The sequence below is a fragment of the Fundulus heteroclitus genome, chromosome 7 (assembly GCF_011125445.2).
Source record: "Fundulus heteroclitus isolate FHET01 chromosome 7, MU-UCD_Fhet_4.1, whole genome shotgun sequence".
NCBI classification, from domain to species: Eukaryota; Metazoa; Chordata; class Actinopteri; order Cyprinodontiformes; family Fundulidae; genus Fundulus; species Fundulus heteroclitus.
In genome coordinates this window covers 41044148-41065949 of record NC_046367.1, presented here as the reverse complement: position 1 = coordinate 41065949, position 21802 = coordinate 41044148, and the positions used below count along the sequence as shown (strand labels likewise).

The 21802-nt window shown below is 39.9% G+C and overlaps 1 protein-coding gene across 5 annotated transcripts in view; it reads right to left on the bottom strand.

Annotated features, from left to right (window-relative positions):
* Nucleotides 1-21802, bottom strand: part of slc4a3 (solute carrier family 4 member 3) — a 55776-nt gene that overhangs the window by 26244 nt on the left and 7730 nt on the right. For 4 of the 5 annotated variants that reach the window (XM_036139653.1, XM_036139650.1, XM_036139651.1 and 1 more), the window contains exons 3-7: nt 16168-16342; nt 14519-14769; nt 14216-14403; nt 11360-11586; nt 337-482 (exon numbers count right to left, since the gene is read on the bottom strand). In XM_036139653.1, the coding sequence (XP_035995546.1) occupies nt 337-482; nt 11360-11586; nt 14216-14403; nt 14519-14769; nt 16168-16342 (987 nt within the window). Of the gene's footprint in view, nt 1-336; nt 483-5879; nt 6448-11359; nt 11587-14215; nt 14404-14518; nt 14770-16167; nt 16343-21802 lie in introns of those variants that run through there. The other variant, XM_036139654.1, reaches the window with a different exon arrangement.

Genomic DNA, 21802 nt, shown 5'->3' with positions numbered 1-21802 from the left:
ATCACAGCTCTTCGTTTTATCCATTTTTTGTTATTCTACAAATAAAAAAATTACTGAATTATTGACCGTTTTCCGGTGATCCTGTAAAGTAACTGGAGTGCACCTGTAGTTAATTCAGGAATAGGACATCATTTCAATTACATTTTTGATTTATTTAGCTATTCTAGCTGTTTTTGTACGGTGTATCTGTTATCATTCTGCAAAATAACCATTAATGCTGCTTTGATGGTTGTAACTTAAAAGAGTTGAGTAAAGGAATCTGTTAACCAACTAATGTGTGTTTACTCAGGGCTAAAGGAATATCATAAGGTGCTAAATTTGAACAAAATAAATGACCTCGTGAGTTTTCTTCTCTGCTGCCCTCTTCTTCTTCTTCAAGCTGGATAACGGCGTGGAGCTCATGCTGGACCGTGACATCTGACATCGGGACGACTTCTTCACCAGGTGGCGCCGTACGCCAGGGTTGTCCTCAAATCTGTGACCTGAAAAACAATAAAAGCGCTAGCTCACAGAGAGGATACCAATCAAACTCATTACACAAAGGTATCAGGGAGAAAATTTCATATAAGAGCTTGGACTTTATGTGTTTTGATTTTTTACAGAAAAAAATTATGTGTTTAAGAAAATAACAGATTTTAACCTTTAATGCCTGAGTTTATATCCAGTTGTATAAAAAATATTTTTTGTCATTTTGCTGTTAATCATATGTTAAATTAGAGATTGATTATTTGAACGTTGCACCTACAATCAGTGCAAATTTGGGTATGATGCTAATTAGCGACACTAGGCACTTATTAACAATGTCAAATGAAAACCCTCATGCCATCTGAACGAGTGTTTGAATAAGTGAATAGAAGACAACTGAGTCCGAGTGAATGCAGCTCATAATGAACTGCGAGCTAAGCGGAGCTTTTGTATCTGTTTGGCCGGAGGCGGGGAGGGAGAGAAGAGAGCAGTGAGCAGAAACGTTTAATCACTTGGTTGTGTGATTAAACATCACTGCATAACAGAAATGTAACTAACGTTGGATCCTGCTTTTGAGAGTAAACTTTACAGATGATTATTTTCATATAGCTCCCAATGTTTAAAATCTAAAACCAGAGAAAATTTGTGGTGGAATGAGAAATCCTGAAGAAGTGAGAGGGGGAAAAAAACTGCTATGGTAACATGCTTTCAATCAGAGCTGGACCTTTCTGTTTTACATTATTGCCTATTGGTGAATCATGCAGCTTGCAGACAAGGGTTAGGCATTAAGATATGTTTTAAGCAGAGGATGCAAAAAGTAAATATATTTAACAAAAAATCACATTTCCACTGATATGCAGTGACTGTAAAGAGTCACACAGAGAAAGGTTGAACACTTCTGACCGTAAACCTAAATGACAGCCGGTTCTGTAAAACAGAGAAGCATCTCAAACATTTTACCAACATAGTTGCACGACTAAAACGTGAAGCTGTTGCTTTACTTTTGGTTAGACATTTTTAATGTAATATAACTGCATTTACAAAGCGCTTTGAACCAACCACCGCTGAAACACAGTGCTGCACATAACCGCAAACTATAGACATACATTTTAAAAAGAAAAAAAAATAAATAAATATGATGCAAAAACAATACAAGATTAGAAACAATGTAGCTAATTTAAAACAAAAAAGATCAAAACCAAGTCATGCTGATGTTGAAAGCCAAAGCATAAAAATGGGTTTTAAGATGAGACTTTGAAAGCTAAAGCAGCAAAGGAGCCTCTCTAATGTTCAGCGGAGGTTGTTCTACAGCTAAGAGGCAGCAACAGAGAAGGACCAGCCTCCTCTGACCTTCCTCCTGTACCGTGGTACCTGCAGCAGCTGCTGTTCGGCCCGCCTGAGGGGCCGAGAAGGTAAGTAGGTATGAAGAGGGCTCAGAGAAGTGCGGTGGTTCCGTTAAAGCATAGCCACATAGAAAATGTTGCCAAGAGACCGACTGTTAAAAGAGCTGCAGGACTTTCCAGCATTGGTTTGTTATGTTCTACAGGTGACCATGTAGAACCAGCCATCTCTTGTTTTCTGCATCTGTCCAGGTTTAGGACTAGGATTACAAAAAAGAGGACTTTTCTTTTAAAGAAAACACCCAGAGCTGAATAAAATCTCCCAAAACCTTTTGGAAATACGTATCAGGCACAAAGAATCACTAAACTCCACAGTCAATGGAGTCTGCACATTTTTGGAACTAGGTGGTGGTTACACCTGTTTTCTCCTCCTAACAGATTTTTTTAAATAATTTTTTAGTTTAAAGGTAAAGGAAATATGTCACAATATTTGCAGAAAAAGTTTTGAACTGAATCACTATATTCTCGTTCATTATACATCACAAGTACTAGACCTATTAACCAGAACATTGTTTTCAACAAGAGGTGCTTTGCTGCCTTTTTCACCAACCAAGCTGCCTGTTTAATAACCCTTGTTAGTCGAATAAAGATGAGATTAATAGGAAATATAAACTCCTTTTTAAAAGCAGAATATAAAATAAGTTTATATTTATTTCCCACTAAAACACCAACAATAAATAGGACCTAAAGAAGACATTTGTATTTAAAACAATACTACTATATTATGTAGCATCAAAACCTTTTACCTTACACTTCAGTCACTGTTAAAAGGTTTTTATAAATGCAAGCTTGATATCTCTTCATACCCCTTTTCAGACATAACCACTAAATTATGCATATCATATTTAATATAGTTTCTGTTTGCACGTCCTACTAAAACCTTACCAAATATGACAAAAACAGATTGAAAGTTACATAAAGTTAATATACGGTAAAGTAATAAGCAGCCTAAAATGTTCCTAGCTGTATTTAAAATACTAAAAATCGAACCATTTGTTTAGCAGATGCCAAAACAGACACTTGGTATCATGTTATGATTGCTAGATGGACGGATACTTTACTACTGCTACCCCCATAAATGTATTGAAATATCAAACATTTCAGCTTAAAACCCAACAAGTGTTTGAGATCCATCGTTTTCTAGCAGAAGGAATGATTTCATTCCAGCTCTGATGTTCTGAGCTTGAAAACTAGAACCACACGGTGTTTGTCAATGAAATGTCTTTCCGCTCCAGCTGCAGCTGACCTCTGAACCCAAATGGGTGCCACTGGATCAATGGGAACGCAGGAAGCAGCAGCCGTGGAGTCCCATGTCAATTCATTCAATGCAGCGTTCAGCCGGGTTCTGTGTGGCCATGAATGAGCCTCATGTGGTTTACACTGACGGCAGTACATGGAAAGTCACTTCCTGATCTATTGATCAATCGTGTAAAAATAGAGCTTCCCAGGGAGCACCAGAACCCCAGAACCATGACGCTAAAGTTCCTACTTTACACGCATGAAACTTCATTCTGTCGGCTAATCACTGCAGGGTTAGCTGAGCTTCTCCAACCTGGGCCAACCTGGGCCCAGGGAAAGTTTCTAATAGGTTGTCCCAGAAACATGCATTTAATTACAGACCCAATGCCAGACAACCTAGGTCTCTGAAGATCTGTTGATCCCTTTGGAAGATGATTTCCAGGAGAGCCTAAGGAGTTTTAATTTCTGTTCATTTTGTACACTGCAGAACAAATCTGTCCTGATGACCCAGATGGAAAGAGAGTGATTTATATTTAACGCCTTTAATTACTCAGGTTAATCCCACTGAGATCAAAGATCTCTTTTACAAGGTAGGCCCTGTCATAAGAAAGAAATGCTTGAATAACGAGCAGATGATGCTCATTGGACTCGATAGACATATCCGTTGAGATAGATTTAAATTTTCACACCCCTTGAACATCCATCCATCCGTTTTCTAACACATCTATCCGCTGTGGGGTCGCGCGGGGTGCTGGTGCCTATCTCCAGCTGTCAGTGGGCGAGAGGCAAACCGCAGCCATAGCTTCCTTTCAACAATGGCTTTCTTCCTAAACCCTCTCCCAAAAATCTCAGATTCTCACAGTGCATGACTTTTAGTTGTCCTGTGGACAGGTTCTGCCACCTCAGGTGAGAATATCTGCAGCTCCTCCAGAGTAACCATGGTCCTCTTGGTTGCTTATTTCATTAATCCTGTCAGTCTAGGTGGACGTCCATGTCCTGGTAGGTCTGCAGGAGGTCCATCATCTCTCCAGGTCCAGACAATGGATTGAGTAGAGTTCTGGGAGATGTTCAAAGCTTGGATGATGTTGCAGAACCTGACTCTGCTGGACCAGAACTTTCTCCCTGACCTGTCTGCTGGGATTCCTGGTCTTAATGATGTTAGTTGTTCTCTAACGAACTTCTGATGACTTCATCGAACAGCTGCATCTGAAGTGAGATTCAATGGACTCTGTTTACTAATTAGGTGATTTTTAAAGGACAATGGATGCGTTGATTTTTATTTATGAGTTTCAGAGTAAAGTAACTAATTGCAAATGCACGCCAATCAGAACTTCTTAGATATTTGTTTATAAAAAAATATGCAAATAATACATTTCCCATAACTTCACAGTTACTGCTTCTCTGCATGAGAATGAGTCAAAATCTGGTCAGGATCTTCACTGTGGGGTCACCTGTCAGAGGTTCTCCGGGCATGTCCCACTGATAGGAAACCCCAGGAAAGACCCAGAACTCACTGGAAGAACTATATATCCCGTCTGGCCTGGGAACAACTTGGGATCCCCAGAATGAGCTGGAGGATGTAGATGAACAGAGGGATGTCTGGGGTTCAGGGGACCTGATGCCCCTCCACCCAATCTCAGATAAACGGAAAACAATGGACGTATATACATGCATATGGATGGATTCACATTCATCTACTACTTTTTCTTTGTCAGGATTTTGAGGTGTTTGTTTTTCTTGTAATTGATGTTCTAAAGGTCTTGCCATATTTGGTTGTTGTTCATTGCTATTTGGGTTTTACCCTATAGTTTCACCTCTCCATGTCTTTGTTTGTTATCTGCTTTTCTATAATAATCCTTTCCTTTACATTTAGCCTTCCAGTTTACTCTTGTAAAATTGTTACTTGGAGTCTTAAGCCCCCCCCCCAGAATATTTAAAATCATGAATTAATTGTGAATAGCCACAGTGTTTGGTTCAGTTTCACTAGCCAAACCCAAGTCTGACTACTGCCTGAGCTGTAGACTAAAACCAACTTAAACCAAACCTGTATGACAACAAGAAGAAGGATAAAAATCTCAAAAAGCAGCACATCTTGCCCCAAAGTAAACTAACTAAAGAACGGCAGAAAAGCAAAATCACTGACATCCATCAGTAAAAAAGGGTTACAGAAAAATTTCTAAGACTTTGAGACCTCAGAGGACCACAGTTAGAACAATTATAGACACATGGAAAAAACATGGAGCCATGGGGAACCTGAGGCTGCTTTAATTCTTCGAGACCGAGGTGATTTGTTGTGACTGATGGAACCATGAATTCTGCTCTATAGAAGAAAGGCTAGAAGAAGAATGTCTGACTGTCAACACCTTAAATTTAAACACTCCTAAGTTCTGCAGCAGGACAATGACCCAAAGCATGTCCACCTCTGAATATCACAAACAATGTTATCAAGGTGTTAAAGTGGCCTAGTCAAAGTCAGGACTGGAAACCCTCCAATGTGGCTGAATTAAAACAATTCTGCAAAGCAGAGTGGGTCTGACTTCCTCCACAGTGATGTTAAAGACTTTTACACCAGTAATCCCAGACATTGTAACAAGCATCAATTAAGTTTACGGGGTAAATACTTTTTCAGGTTTTGATTGTTTTTTCTCCCTCCTTTATTAATAAATTGATTCTTTGAAAACTGCTTTCTCTTTTTACTCAGCACTACAGAGAGCAGAGGGGTGCAGATTATTTTAAATGGTTCATCTCTGAACAGATATACAAGCACAAACTCACGGATGGGTTCGAGTGGCGAGCCCAGCTGGCTGTGGATTGACTCCAGCAGGTCATAATCATCAAAATCCAGAACAAACTCCTCAAAGTCCTCAAAGCCGTCCACCAGGGAAAACGAACCCTGCCGCTCGTATTGCGCCGACGTGCCGAGGCCTCTCTGGACGCTGCACCGGCGATCCGGTCCATGGTTGTCGGCTCTCAGCTTCTTCTCAGAAGACCCAAGTCCTTGGTTCTCCTGTCCCTCAATGTCTGTCATCTCCACAGCGGGTTCCTCCTCCTATCCACCTCTCTACAGACAGACACACTGCTCATCCAGGGTGTCCGACTCCTGAACCTCGTTGCTCTCCCTTGGGTCAGAACGGACCGGACACCAAACGGATTTCTATAAAGCTGTGATCTCCGAGTGAGACGGCCTCTGGGAAACAACCGGTTTGCATCAAAAGAGCCTGGATATTTCCAAAAAGTATAAACGTACGATCCTGGATTTTATCTGAATTAAAAAGCTTAAGTTTAAGGCTGCGGCTCGTCTGCAGAAATACTTGGATGGAAACAAGTCTAAGAGGAGGTATTGATGGGTGATGTTCTGTTGTGACAGAAGCCTGTTGGCTGAATGATGGAACCGCCCTTTTTTAACGATGTCCTCGTTGGATTGATCCCAGCCGCAGCTGGAAAAACAGGGAAGAGCAGATCAGGAGAGGACAGCGGATGACCTCCCATTTCCGCTGTGCCTCCATCACTTTTCCAGAACACGTCACGTGTCGGGGGTGTAAAGACTTTCTAACAGTGGGCGGGTCTGCCAATATTTAAATAAGGAGACGGCACGTCTGTATTGAAGAAGAGAGGAGCAACACTTCTATCCATCGCTCCTTCTTAAAGCTAAATCCAAGAATGCTCAAGATAAATGTTTTTTTTCTCCATCTCCCCATTGGGTTCATTTCCTCAGGCATTCAGCCGTTGCTGTTTTGCTGTGGAAAACAGAACTGGGCTTCGTCTGACCGCTACAGAAGAGTGAGAAACAGAAATGCTGAGAAATCTGTTGCCTCCCCAAATAACGACGTGTAAAAAGTGTCAAGATAAATTCATCTTGGATTGTAGCAGCTAAACTACGCATGAAAAATCTTAGAACAGTCAAACCTTCAATTTGAGTCAATTCATTCTGTGGGGAGGAAAAGAAAACATAATAAGAAACAACAGTTTTTAACGCAAAAGCAGGTGCTACAATTATTGGCACCCTGCTGTGAATAATTTGTCCAAACCTCTTCTCCAACAGGACAAGATTTAGTCTTTATCGTTTGGAGAAACGGATCTTTGACCGACCGTCTTTGAACAGTCTCTCATACGGTTAATATAAAACTAATTAACTCTGAGGCAGAGCAACAGACAAAAATACATAACAGCTTCCAGCAGAAGCTACTGAAACAATGAGTCCAGTGCATAATATCTCAGCAACTCCAAGTGCAGATTGTTCTGCACCAGCAGCACCAAGAACATGTGCTGCTTGTGACCCATTCACCCCTGAAGTCTGAATATGGATCTGGCAACGGCCCGGAAACCTGCGCTGTAAGCCAACAGCTGTGCTCAGTGACAGAGCTAACTGTTAGCAATAATTAGCCTGTCACTGAAGCTAATAAAAGAGATGGTATTTTGATTGTATTTTTTGTATTTGAACCCTAAAAGAAACGTGTTCATCATGGTGTGTGCAACATTTTGAGCTACCCCCTCAGAAGTGCAAATACCGTCTGTTACTGTTGCTATCACTACACCACAAAAAGTAGCCAAATCATCTTATTTTTGCAGATAAACGGTATGAATTGTGTCTTAAGGGTACCATCTTTACGTTACTGGCCAAATGTTGTCATTTTAGTGTAAACCTGTTTAATTCTGCAACATTTGGCCTAAAACCATCTTGGTGCTTACCTCTACACTGCAAAAAGGAACTAAAAGTAAGTGACATTTTCTTGAAATTTGTGTATTTGTCTTTGATTTGAACAGGTAAATAAGACTATTTGCCAATGGAATAAGATTTATGCACTTTAAATAGGATCAATTCATCGCCATCGTGTTATTTCAAGAGCAGAATTCCTAATTATCTTATTTTAGGGGTAAAAATACTAATTCCATTGGCAAATAATCTTATTTAGCTGCTCAAATCAAGAAAAAAATATGCTAATTTTAAGAAAATTTTACTTGCTTTTAGTTCCCTTTTTGCAGTGTATGGATGGGAGGATGGCTACAGCAGTTGTTTTGTTTTTAGCTGATTACAAACGATGCAGCTTGGCACATGTCTACATCACAGCCCTGTGTTGCTGTATGGAATAGCGAGCATTGGTCGATGGTGTTTTCCAGGTTAGCATTTTGCTTTGTTTGTTACTGCTCTGAGCGTTAGCCCATGTTAGCCACGATGCCGCTAACGTCACTTTACCTCCGCCTCGGCAGCACCGGCTTCAGGCTTTGCCGAGTCAGCGCCTTCAGCCAGCGGCTCGAACTGATAAGGCTCTGAGGGATGAAAAATCCTCCATCTCAAAAGACAGATCTGTAGCAAAACTACTAGCGTCGCTCCACTCACTCTCCATGTTCCAATATGTCAAATTAAGCTAGATACCACTTTTTCTTGTTCTTCCCACACTCCTGCTTAACCACATCCGTTCATCCTTACACTTGTTTTCTCTTGGCATCGCCCACTTTGGTGGAATATTTCTAAATTTGTCTGGAGTTAGGCTTTTACATTGAGGTTGGTTACACTTTAAACACATGGGAGTCCATAGAGTCTATTGGATTTTGAGGTCAGGGTTGGAGGAGTAACTCAGCCTTTCCTTCTGAGAATCAAGACTCAAAGGAAACATTGATTTAGTGAGTATTTGAAAAATTCAACTTCAAAATAAAATAGGACCTGCATGCTTCAGCCAAACATACACTGTCCAGGAATAAGGCTTTTTGCCCTTTTGTTTTTGCCTTTAGGATAACAACACAACAAACTGTCTGCCAGTATGGCGGCATTTGGACTTTAATTGAGTGGTGCTTCTGTTTTCCACCGCTTCACTGCTGAATTAATTGTCTCTCTTACAGGAATCGTTCAATGTAAGCAGTGGAGGGTTCAGCTCGTCCGCTGGGCCATTGAGTTGCGTGGCAGCTGCTCTCAATCTAGCAGCTGGAGGAGGCGGTTTCCCAATACGTTCTGCTCACAAAGTGGCAGTTTCTGTACCGTCTTCTTCAGGCAGTGAGAAAGAAACACTATGGATACAACCAGGGCAACGTCTCTATTTGCGGAATCTATTCTCCAATTCCTTCTACAGGAGCTCAGACAGACATGTTCATGCAACCATAGGTCCATTCACCAGTTGGCAACAGAATGTGCTTTTCAATGTTTCCTTTAAAAATACAGGCTTTGTTTAGCCAGTAAGATCAAAATTTTTACTACTGTCTCCTCCCAAATACAGCCTTTTGGACACCTGTGGGCGAAGAGGAGGAAAGCTGCTGTGCCTAAGGTTTTGTAGCTCTATGGCAAAAAAAGGTACCTTTATTTGTCGCTACAACTGTACAATCAGATGAAATTTGTCCTCTGCATTTAGCCCATCTGTTGGGGAGCAGCTTTTTACAGCACCTGGGGAGCAATCTGGGGCTAAGGGTCTTGCTCATGGACCCATAGTGTCACTCTGAAGGATTCAAACCAAGTTTTTGCAGCCTTCTCTGAATGCAAGCGTGCTGCTCTAACCACCAGGCCATAAACTTCACAGGCTGCCAGCTGTGACTCCTTCCTGTGAGCTGTCATGAAAATAGGCAATATTGTGCATTCTGGGATGCAGAGTAATGACCAGTTTCCACCCCACGGCTGGGCCCAACATAAGGTTGATAGATGAAGTTTTAGGAACAAATACAGGTGAGGGTGAGCAGCGTTAGAGGGAAATTAGGTTTGTCTCCTGAAGTTACAGCATGGGAAATGCAGACAATATTTAAAAAAGGAGGAGTCCCTATAACTGAGCCTTGAGGAACGCCTTGGGTAACTGTGGCTGGAAATGCTGAGTGTGAAAAGAAATGTATAATGTCATCCTACTGAGGACAATGAACAAGTATGCTACAGGAGATGATGTTAAAAAATGCAGTCTGATCTAGAGGGGGAATTAGGCAGAGGAAATCTAAAACAGCGCATCATTTTTCATCTTATCAGAACTGGTTCTTTAAGGAAGAGGAAATCCTGACTAAACGGTCCATAAGACCTACTGATACTCCGTTAGGGACTTCTCCGGCTATTTTTACCAATATAAAAGCATTGTAATGGTCAGAAGATCATTTCAAACAGAAAAAAATGGTTGAATTTATTAATTAGGACACATTAAATAAACTTTGTTTTTTACCAGCTTGGTTTTCAGCTGTTCTACATGCTTTGTGTTGTTTTTCCAGTTCCTGTTTGGGCTCTCTGCAAAATCCTTTTTCATCTCAAGTAACAACATATGAACTGTTTCTTGCTGGTCAGAAAATATTTCATGTTTTTTATGCACATTTGATCAGAGAAGACTGAAAATCAGTGATACTATAAAGCACGTATCTTCCCCGTGGAGCAGAGAAAGCTGCAGGTCCGTCGTTTTCAGAGCGCAGATGGCTCCTAAACAGTCGATGATTACTCCGCTCTGGTTGATGCAGGAAAGGCCAGAGGCAGGGTTGCTGTTGAAGGGGAATCGACTCTAACCTCTGTTAATTAATGCCTCCTGACACTGAAACTCGGCTTTCTCTGAACAGACAGGAACTCATTAGTGTTTTAGCAGGTTTTAATGTATATTTTTACTTCTGGACATCTATTAAACTACTCTAATGCTTTCCAGAACCAGTGTTAGCGTAGTTAGTCTCTACTAGGATGGAGACTGTCAGGACCTGCAAGAAAAGTGAAAAATGTGTTTTCTGTACCGCAGACTGGGTTTGATTGTGTTACTGCCTTATTGTGCTATTGTATTATTGTATAAGTAAGAACATCGATCCAGATAAAGCTGGCTCTGAAATTCACCTTTAAGGGAATCACTCTCTAGGCCAATAGACAAACATCCTATTTATCCAGCAATCTCATAATAAGAGAATGGATTCAGGTGGATTAGCTTCATTATGGGATACAAAATAAATAGCAGCAATAAGCAATGGCTTTTTCTCCGTGGTCATTATGACTTAATTTGTTTTTTTTTAAATGATGTCTTATGTTTTTTCAAAACAGGACAGAGTTGGCCTCTGGAAATTGGATGTCATGTTGGTTCTGCTCTTTGTGATAAAGGGTTTTATTCCTGGAAATGCATTATTTGACACTCTGTGGTATTTATTTAATACAGCCAGTAGATGGCGTCAGATCTTCAACAAAATATACAGATACAGATGAAGACAATAAGTGGACTTATAAGTTTAGGCAATTTAATTCCCTCGTCAATAAGCATGGTATATTTTAAATAAGTCTTTATATGTGAAAGATTGATGCACCGTGTAAATACTTGAAAAACCAGACGTACTTTTCATGTCGTCCAGGTCAGCACTGACCAACATCTGGGCCTCGGCCTCATCAGTGGGCACCTGCTGGTAGACGGCGGTCTCCAGGGCCGTCATGCTGCCGATGCAGATCCGCTCCCGCAGGTCATAGTTGCTGCGCGGGGCGGCCAGTAGCCGATGGTGGAGGGGCTTACGGCGTAACCAGCTTTGGGTCGATGTTGAATTGCAGGGTTCTGACTCTTTTGAAGTGCTTACAAACGACAGAAAAACGCACAGGTAAAAGGGGCAAAAATCATTATCTGTTTCCATAAGGAGCTCCAGAAACAGAAATAAGTTCTGTTTCATTCCTTTCAGCTTTGTTTTATTTAAAATGACTAAATAATGTGTTTTTTTTTTTTTTTTGTTAACACTGCTTGTCCTGTTGTGATTGTAATGCTATAGGTTCACCAGCAGGGGGCTTGTGAACCCATCCCTCTGCCGGGACTGCCTTGCCAAACTGACTCATCTGAGGCTGCACACCCAACACAGCAACACATTTCTGACCGAGCAGGCGCGATGATGGTTGTTTCTGCACTTTTATCCAGCAGGGCATTAGCACAGACAAACAACCCAATCACCATGGAGCCCCTGACCTCCTGGCAGCAAACTCTATGCATAATTCACAGCATCACCAAATTATTCATATTCTGATGGTTCTGCATTTAAACCCAGCCAGCTGGGCCTTTTTGATACGTGACATCCAGCCTTCGGTGTATTATAAAGGTCTATGGAGAAACATTTAGGGGTCAAAACGACGGGTTGTTTGATGAAACGGTTTCTGTTTGAAAATGTGTCCGCATGGAGAGAAGAACAGATCCTTTTTTCATGTCTGCTCTGACTTTTATAATGTGTTGTTCAGCAGATATCTATGGTCTAATTAGTAGACTAAAATGAACCTCTGAATGCTGACAGATCATTAATAATCTTGGTGTGCGTTTTCCCCTTCTGATGATCTGTTAGAATTACTAACAAGCTGCTAACAATTTGGGGACGAATTCGTCCTTACAGAACCGCAGAAATGTAGGTTAACATTTTTTATAAGTAATTTTGGTGTTTGTTTTTTTCTTATTTGCCCTTAAGTTGCTTAACAAACATTACCAATTCTGGGATCCACCTTTTAAGCTTCTGAAGTCTTTATTTGGGATTAGTACCACTGCAAATTGCATAATTTGTCCACCTGAAGAAGTCTAGTCTCTCTGGACTATCTCTAGGCTATGATCATACCATTTATTGTAAAAATGTAATAATAAAAGAAGTATCAGGTGGAAAATGACGGAGATAAGAACTGTGAAAAGCTCTAAATATTAAAGTTTGCAAACCTCAAATAACTGAAAGTACTGTTGGGATTTCCACATTTTCAGTTAAAATGTTTTTTTCCAGTGTTTATTCCATGAAAGCATAAAAAATAACAATATATTTCAAAGAATAAATAAATGCTTGACCCGCTAACTGTTTAATGGTACAATTGCGCTACTAAATGCTGTGCTGAAGCAGCCTTTTAGACACTAGTTGAGTTTTATTTTTTGTTTAGCCCTTTGTTAGCCTGTGGATCTGTGAGTTTTCGGTGACAAATGTGTTCCCAAAATAACTATAATTATGTTTTTAAACACCTGTTATTTGTTATAGCAAAAAATCCCACAAAATATGATACATTTTAAATCCACATTCCCCATCTCTGCTGCGTAGCAAATGGTTAATACCAACATGGCGGGAATATCAATAGTGATTGTATGAAGTTGGTGAATCATCCTGGATCGGATGAGTAACTGATTTTTTTTAATGAATACAATTTCAAAATTGCACATTTATTTTTTGAAGTTTTAATTATTTGCACAGGAATTAGTTTGCCTATAGTCACAAACTAAAAAGTTAAAAAGCTCTGATTGCTAGACAGTTAATAGTTGATTTTTATTGGTAATCTTTTACTTCAGTCAGAAATTAGACATTTTTGTTCATTGGGCTACTTTGGGTCTGTTAAAAATTGCTTCCTCTCATTTTTGCAGGTTATTATTGTCTGGGCCCACAAGTCGGAGATCTCCGAGCAGCTCCGAGTTTTAAGTATCCAAATATGCTCAACTCGGACGTGGCATTATTTCCAGGTGTGAGTTCTGATTTCTGAGCTAAGTTTAACGCAGCAAGAAGTTGGGATACACTGGTGCCTAAAAGTGTCTGAAAAAAAATGATATTATCATCACAATGTTCAACAACATAGCATGTAACTGTATGTTTTCCTAACACTGTGCGGCTTCACAAGAGAGCTGCAGCTTTTTGGGTTGGCCAGTTTCTATAAGTCTACAAAATACGGTAATTAACTCTGGATGCTTCCAAGCCTTGGTGCTCATCACCAACACTACGTAAAGGCAAAATACCAGAGGCAACATGAAACAAGCTGCTCAGCATTTATAAAAAAAATTTAAAACTTTGATTGCTGTAATGCCAACAAAGATTTTTGCTCTGATGATTGAGAATATAGGTATGAGAATAGATACTTTCCGTCATGCCACTTTGTATCAAAATGTAGATACATTATGTAACATAATCTAGATATTTTTAAACAAATAAGCTGTCAGTTTTCCTTTTATATCAGACAATATTTTGAGGACTGCTTGCCACACTTCCAATCAGTAACAAACTTTGTTTAAAATCTAAAGCGTCCAGAGGTATGAATACTTTTGGGTTAAGCAAAATAAAGGTGAGAAACAAAGTTGTGGTCTTCTATCCAAGTTAACGATAATTTTAAATCACTGCTGTTGAAACGTTGTGGATGAACTGTTGGTTCTGCAGACACAGGAGAACGTGGCTCCTTCAGACACATCTGCCTGGATGCTATGAGAGCCCACCTTTCGCCCGGCGTTTCCCCTCCACTCATCTCTTCACTGTGTCCACTAACGACGATTCTCCCAATATGCGCTTCTTCCTTCATCAGAGGGATCTCTGCTTTCCCTGAAACAGGATGTTCTTCGTTTTCCACGTGGACAGTAGCAAGGGGTGGGGGGTCCTCCAAGTCCTCTTGGCTCCCATAACTAAACTGAGAGGAAGAGGAAGCTCAGTGAGAAGAGAGGAAAGAACTCCTCCCAACCTCCCGTTGCCAACATTTACCAGCAACTTTGATTTTCATGCATCTCCTCTCTGACTTATTTTACCTGCCGCTGGATGTACGGTAACTCTGTGGGCGTGGCGGTTACCAAGCGCCCCTCTGTGTCAGACTCCGCCCCTTCCTCGTCGACCTCCTGGATGGTGGGGGTGACGTCGGAGGGGGGCAGAGAGGTTTTTTTTTTCTTCCGCTTCTTCTTGCGTCGTCTGTCTGTGCCGTGCGCCCTCTTGCGTTGCCGCTGGGATACGGGCAGGTGGGTTGATAAGGGGTGGTGCGTATGGTGAAACGTGTGTCTGTGGTCTGCGTACGAAACAAAACATTAAACCGGATGTGAAGAAGCCTCGAGATTTCCTGGATAAAATGGGTAACACTTTATTTGAAGGGGTCTACATAAGACTGACATTACACTGTCATAAACATGACATAACACCTGTTATGAACATAAATGACTCTTTATAAATGCTTATGACTGTTGTCAATAATTGCCATTCGGTAAATTATGACACTATTAAAGCAAAGTTGACATTGTTTAAAATGTCTTTCTTATGACACGCCCTTAACTTAACAAAACCCCAAGCCATTAAATTAACCTAATCCCAAATCAAGCCCTAAACTTAACCTTGTCTCTGTTAATGTCAAGACATTTTAAATAAAGTGTTACTATAAAAGGTACTTATTTATACACATAATAGCTGTGCATAACTCACAAAAATGTATCCCAGTAAAGGAACATGTGGAACTATTGTAAAGCACGGTGGTGGCAGCATAATGCTGGAGGTTTCATTTGTCAATAGATTCTTGGAAATTGAATTTTTTAAAAAAAAAAGGACAGAAAAATGGCTTTTAAGTTAAAAGCATCACCAGAAATGTTTTTTTAAACATGAAGGCTGTACAAAAACACATAAAAATGAATTAACATTGAAATGTTTTGTATTACGACTATAACAGCTAAGTTTATTTCACCATATTGTGACACAGAGCTGGGAAGCATATTGGACTACTATAAAGTATAGAGGTGGCCTTTAACCAGGCAGACACAAAAACATCTTAAACCAACAGTTTTCAATTAAGTTTTTTAATTAAATAGTGTTTTTCCATGAAATATGGCTTTTTTGTAAGGAATGTTTTTATTTATTTAATTGATCCACTATGGATGAGTGCAAAGTGTGTCAGTGCGTGCAGTAAAACCTGCTGCTCAATGGCAGATTCCCTCCAAAGAGACAGATAAACATAGTTAGACTTTGAAAGTGTAAAGTCTGCAAACAAACTCCTTTATGCCCACTGATCTGAGCGTCAGTGTGTGAATGTGTGTTCATGAGCACAGATCGATGACATGAACAAAAACTCATTTCTGTTGATATTTATAACTAGGATATTGCTTTACAAGTTACATATATTCACCATTTTAAAGAAAAAACAAAGATATATATGTTAGATTTGTGGTGGATCCTTACAAAAATTATTTTAACATTTAGCATTTCGTTAACAATCATCCAGCCTTCAGAAAAAGTGACCTGTGCGGCTAAATCTGGACCGTTCTAAGTGTTGAGGCTCATGGTGATTACTATGCACTATCACTTTAGAATAAACCCACAAGGAAAGAGAGAAAAATGCAAAGCTGCATGCATGAAAGCAGTTTGTGATACTATTTAAACGGTAGTCAAACTTCCATCTGCTGCCTAAGGTGGTTTGTCTTACACTCAAAGTCTTTCTCCGTGTAGTGCCGGCCCATCCGGTCCCCGCTGGTGGAGGCTGAATCTCCGATGATGTCTCCGAAGCGCTCCACGGACAGAGCTTTCTCCCAGTTCTCCTCTTCTTGTTCTTCCTCATGTTTCTCCTCAGCTGCATTCTCGTCTACCTCCTCCACCTTCACCTGGACAGGATTAAAACACCAGGATTAAAACACCTGTTTCTTATTGAGGATAAGAGTGTGAGTTTGCTGATCATGGATGCTAATGCTGGGTTGAACTCAACCCTCCAATTAAGGATGAGCAAAAACCCTAAAAATTAATTCATCTTTTATTGCAGAAGCATAACCAACAACTTTAAACTGATAATTATTTTCAAATTAAGGGACAAAACAAACATGTTAATGAACAGATTTCCTTCACAAAAGTCAAACCTATATTCTAACTTGTGTTAAACAACAATGTAAAAAGAAAATTAGGAGAGGAGAGGAGAGGAAATCTAGGAGGAAAAAACAACTTGATTTAATTAGAATGTTCTTTTAAAACTCTACAATAAAGTTTACAACATACCCTAGAATCTTTGTGCAATATGACAGAAAAAAGGCTTATAAAGCATCTATAAAAAAAAGCATCTATAAAAACCCGGGCTACAAACATGGAGGACAAGTAATCAATACAACAAAGCGCTAAGCAGCACAAAAAAAGAATGCACTTCAGGCCCTAAAGACACTGGGAAGGAGGTGGAGGGGTGGATGTGCCCTTTCCCCCCGCCAGTCGGCCCTTCTGATTGGTCGGAATGATGGAACAAGCTGCCTCCTCTGTCCGATTGGTGCTGACCCGGGAAGCACTCTGGCTGCAGCTCAGTGGACTCAGGTTTCTCAGTGCCAGGGCTCCATTACCTCCTAATTACCAGTGGGACGTGGGGACAGGATGCTTTTAATGATCTGTGCTACCTGCCTGCAGTGGGCAGGGCTGAGGCAGACGCAGCCAGACAGAACAGAGAAGAGATATTTTCAAACCGAGTCGTGTTTTTATTGGACTGGACGTGGTGATTGGCAATGAGAAATTCAACTGATCTCCCTAATTTACTCTCTTAAGAGCTCTTCATCTGTGGACGACCCTGTATTTACCAGACCAGATGTGATGCAAGTGAGTTTTTATTTTTTTTAATCTAAACAGATTACTTGAAAAAAAACCTGACTACTGATTGGTCGGCTTTGAAGTCAGGTGGTCTGCATGGACAGGAGCAACATCAGAGCCGGGCAAACAACACAGCAATTCACAGCAATGCAGGATGAAAGAGGTAGACCTACAACTGGCCATAAAGGAAATCTGAGACCCCAAACTTAAAATAATTCAATACGCCTTTTTCTCTGAGAGTAAACAGGGAAACCAAAATGTTCTGCATAAATGTACATCCTCTCCAAAGCTATTAAAACAAATATCGCCTTAGAAATCTTCTTTCTATCAATAATAACTATTATAAAGATTCCAAGTCCTTCCATCCAGTTTTCGATGTCAACATATTCAAAATAACTAGCTTAAAGCCTTCCGATTCTGAGGTTGGTTGGCTTTTACAACACCACCCATGGTCTCATCCGGGAGACCTGTGGCTCCTAGGAAAGAGCAAAGGTTTGGTACTGTGTATCTAGATAAGATACTCCGTCAAGTTAAAGGAGCTATAAGTAAGATATTTACTGTAAAATCAATCTAAATCCTTCTTAGTCATCACCTGGGATAGAAGTAACATTCCCTCTAATAATTCGGTCCTCTCTATCTCTACATCTCTGTCACATTTTTTTTTCTCGTTTCAGACCTAGAGGTATGATCTGCAACTACTTCAGACTGTTCCTGAGCCAATCATATGAGAGTTCCCAGGGTTCCCGACACAGAGCGCAGCATTTGGTATTTTATGTTGGCAAAAGAGTAGCAGCCTGCAAACATGGAAGCCAGTAAGAGAAGCGGACCAGAAATAGAACAGAGTACAACATCATAGACTTATTCTGTGGAAGTAAAAAATCACAACAGCAACACACCGTTTAAAAACGGCAAATTAGTGTTAGCTTGAGCTATATGTAGCTTCAGTATTTGCTAATTTTAGTAGTTTTTGGCCTGCCCATTACTTTGGCCCGCTCTTTTCTTTACTCACAGTTACCTTTAGTACCTTTACAGGTTTTTAGTTTGAGTAACTGTTAGCCTGATTAGTTGTAAGATAATAATTTTCAAGACTGAGACAACAGCTGTTTGCTGCAGATAAAATAAGCATTTAGTTTTCATTCGTCTTTTAGCCTGAATAAGGTCTCTTTTGTTTTTTCGGACAGTTTTAACAAGGTGATTAAAATCACAAATTAATGATAATAATTTTACAGAACAATAAATGCCTGATTGGTGCTGATCTCTTCCCAGTCTGTTTATTCTTAGAGTTACTGCTGTTAACATTATCGTAACACAATAATGTTACCATTGTCCAGCTCTCCAGCACTTCCCTTACTAAATTATCGAATAAACAAGCTCATCTATAAGGACGTATGTTTTTCATAGTTTAACCTCTACTTCAACATTAGCTGAACAGAAAAGTTGCCGGCTACCATTCTGAGGGGAGAATGTGAGAATATTTTCTATTTTACTTTGTTTCCAGGCTCAACCTCTATCACATTAGGAAGCAGGAAACATTTCCCAACAAACCACTTCTCTGTTAATGGATGAAGTTGGTCTGGGAGGAATTATTCATTCCACTCTTTATAAATCTATATAAATTATCTAAATATCTTGCACTTCCTGCAGAATTTCATTTTGTCTTTCATTATTTTCATGGTCAAAAGTTGCTTTTTTTAATCTCATCCATGTCCTGCACATACTTCCACTATTGGGCAAGCTCTGCACTGGTGGCAACACAATCCTGTTAAGATACTCCTAGGACTTTTTGAGCCCTCTTTTACCTCCTGATGCCTTCTTGTCTGCAGCGGACCCCCTCAGCCTGAATTTGTTGATAATCCAAAAACTTTATCATTCAGCAGCAATATTCTGGGGAACAATTTCCTGCATGTGAAATCATCTAGATGCCAAATGTGATGGCTGTGGCTTTTCTATTGCTAACACAAAAATAAGACAACTTCAACACACCTAGTTCTCTTTCATAGCAATCAGCCTGCTGATTAGATTGATGGAGTCATTTCAGAACGTCACCTTTCCTGTTTATACCACTATGCTGACTTAAAGTTATATAATAAAAGCATCATGCTGCATAATCATTTAAAAACAATGCAAACTGTCAGCACTAAAACTGAGCCATAATGCTTGAGAAGCTTTTGTTCTCATCTGTACCTTTTAAAAGCTCTTACGCAACAACAATCTGGCCTCAAATGCGGCAGAAACCCCAGCAGAAGCAGAAATGTTACTCCCTGCATGAAAGCTTTATCATTTTGTGATTTTTTTAAATAACGCAATATTTTTCCACAATTTGTGTCGCTTTTTTCCAGTTCATATAAGCCAGCAGTGTGTTGAAGCCATAATTACTGAGGGAATCATTGCTCCTTTTTATGATAATGAAAACACTGTATAATGATGATAATGGTGCATGGGTAAGACGAGTATCATTGAATGTATTTTTTATACCCCTTATTTGAGCAGTTACCCATTTAATATTGGAACCCAAGGAGGAATTAGAGTTTAATCATTTGAAAGTGTGAAAATATGTGCTTAAAGTGAGTGAAATCAGTTGTTGCAGTTTGTGTTTCATCCTGTTATTTCCTTAAAGGTGCTTCCCACTCCCTTCATGTTGAACCTCTTTGATTGAAGCAGCTGGCACGCTTCCCAGAAAAATCCCATCACGAACATATCACCACCAGGGTTTAGCTTTTCTTGTCATCCTGAAGCTGTTTATATGCAATTATTTGAAAATGGAAATGCTTTTACTGAATATTTTGCTTTTGCCTTAGATTTATTCAGCTTAGTTAGGACTGACCTGTGTAATGTGATGTTTATTTACACCCATATAACTACAACAGTGAGGCCACAGTGCTGTTAACATAACCTAATCTAAATCAGTCTTTATGTTTTAATTTATATTCTCTAGTTGGTAGATACATTTGGTCGGATGAAAATCTGTCTGTTTGTGGCCAACCATGGTAAACCGAGATATATTTGGAGTAAAACGGAATATGTAGACTGGGTCTGAATACAGTTTAGATGCCTAAAGGGTATACCATCTGGACACAATAGTTTTACACTCATATTTAACTGAGAAGAAACCCTATAGGGTCATTGGACAGACATTATTTAAAAAAAGGGAATGGAGCACTAGTGCAAAACAAAGACATTGGGATTTTACAGTTCACTTTAATTTTTTTGCATCCTGAAAAACGGTTGTTACATTTCTATGGCATCAAATTGTTCTACTTAAGCCAAGTTTGCATTTTCCACCCTTTCATGCTAGTGTGTTTATCGTGACTGAGTAAATTGAGCTCTCCTCGGACCTTTTAGTGGTACATACGTGTCCAGAGGTGGCTTAAATAAGCAAAATGGTGCAAAGAGGATGTTTTGTCCGTGTGCAGGTGTTTTTCTTTTTCATGCAGACAGCATAATCACCGAGGATAGGAAATGAATGTGTCCTCGTTTGTATTTAGCCATGCAGCCTGTCATTTTCTTCAAAACATTGTCACAATGGGCCACACACACAGCAGATGACATAGTCCCCACTGCGCACATAGACCAATCGTCTATTAAGCTGGCAAAGTGTCTCTCCATCCAAAAACCAGCTGAAAAGTCTTAAACTGAAAACAGGTAGAAAGAGTTCTGTCATACAGTCTGTGACCTGTTCACATGGCAAGATTTTTAAATAGTCGGCCGAGACACCAGGTTTGCTAGTACAGGAAGCGTTGTCCGGTCAGACGGCAAGCACAGCACACGCAAACAGATTTCATTCAGGATCATTCAGATGTCAGACGGGAAATGTCATAAAACCGCTCAAGATTAAAAGTGATAGAGTAAATAAACAATAGTTGGTGGACTAATTTTAAGTGAGAAAAAAAATGACATAAAGAAAAGGCGGTTACATGACTGGAGACAGGGTCTCTATGTTTGCTCCACTATGATATAGTGCAGTGGGGTTCGCTCACCTCACTTTCTGATTGGCTACACATCAGTCAACTGGCTGTGTGCTCGTTTGTCCTCGGGGAACGCCACACACGCTAGGATATCAGGCCAAGACAATCCCAACATGTACGGCAGTCCTGACATTCTTCCGAGCGGACTAGATCACTCCTAACCCATCACACATGGCAGGAATACCTCCAAAGATTATTTTTAAAAACCCGGCAATAGTCGGTGCCTCTCAGAACGTGACGATCGGGGCAAAAAATGTGAACAAGCCTTAACTATTCTGCGGAGAATTGAAGTGTTCATATGGAAGAGTGTTAGGATCACTGAAAAAAGTCAGAATTATGATTTTTTTCTCTCAAACATCTGACTTTGAAATCAGAAAAGTCTAAATTCTGAGAAAGAAAAGCTGAATTCGATAAGATATTTTTTCAAATCAGACCAAAAAAAGATCAGAAGGTAAATAAAATAGCCTAAGCATAAATAATGCTTTAATTTAGTTCATAAACAGTTTATCAAGTTGAGGAACAGCATGTTAAAGAGAAGAG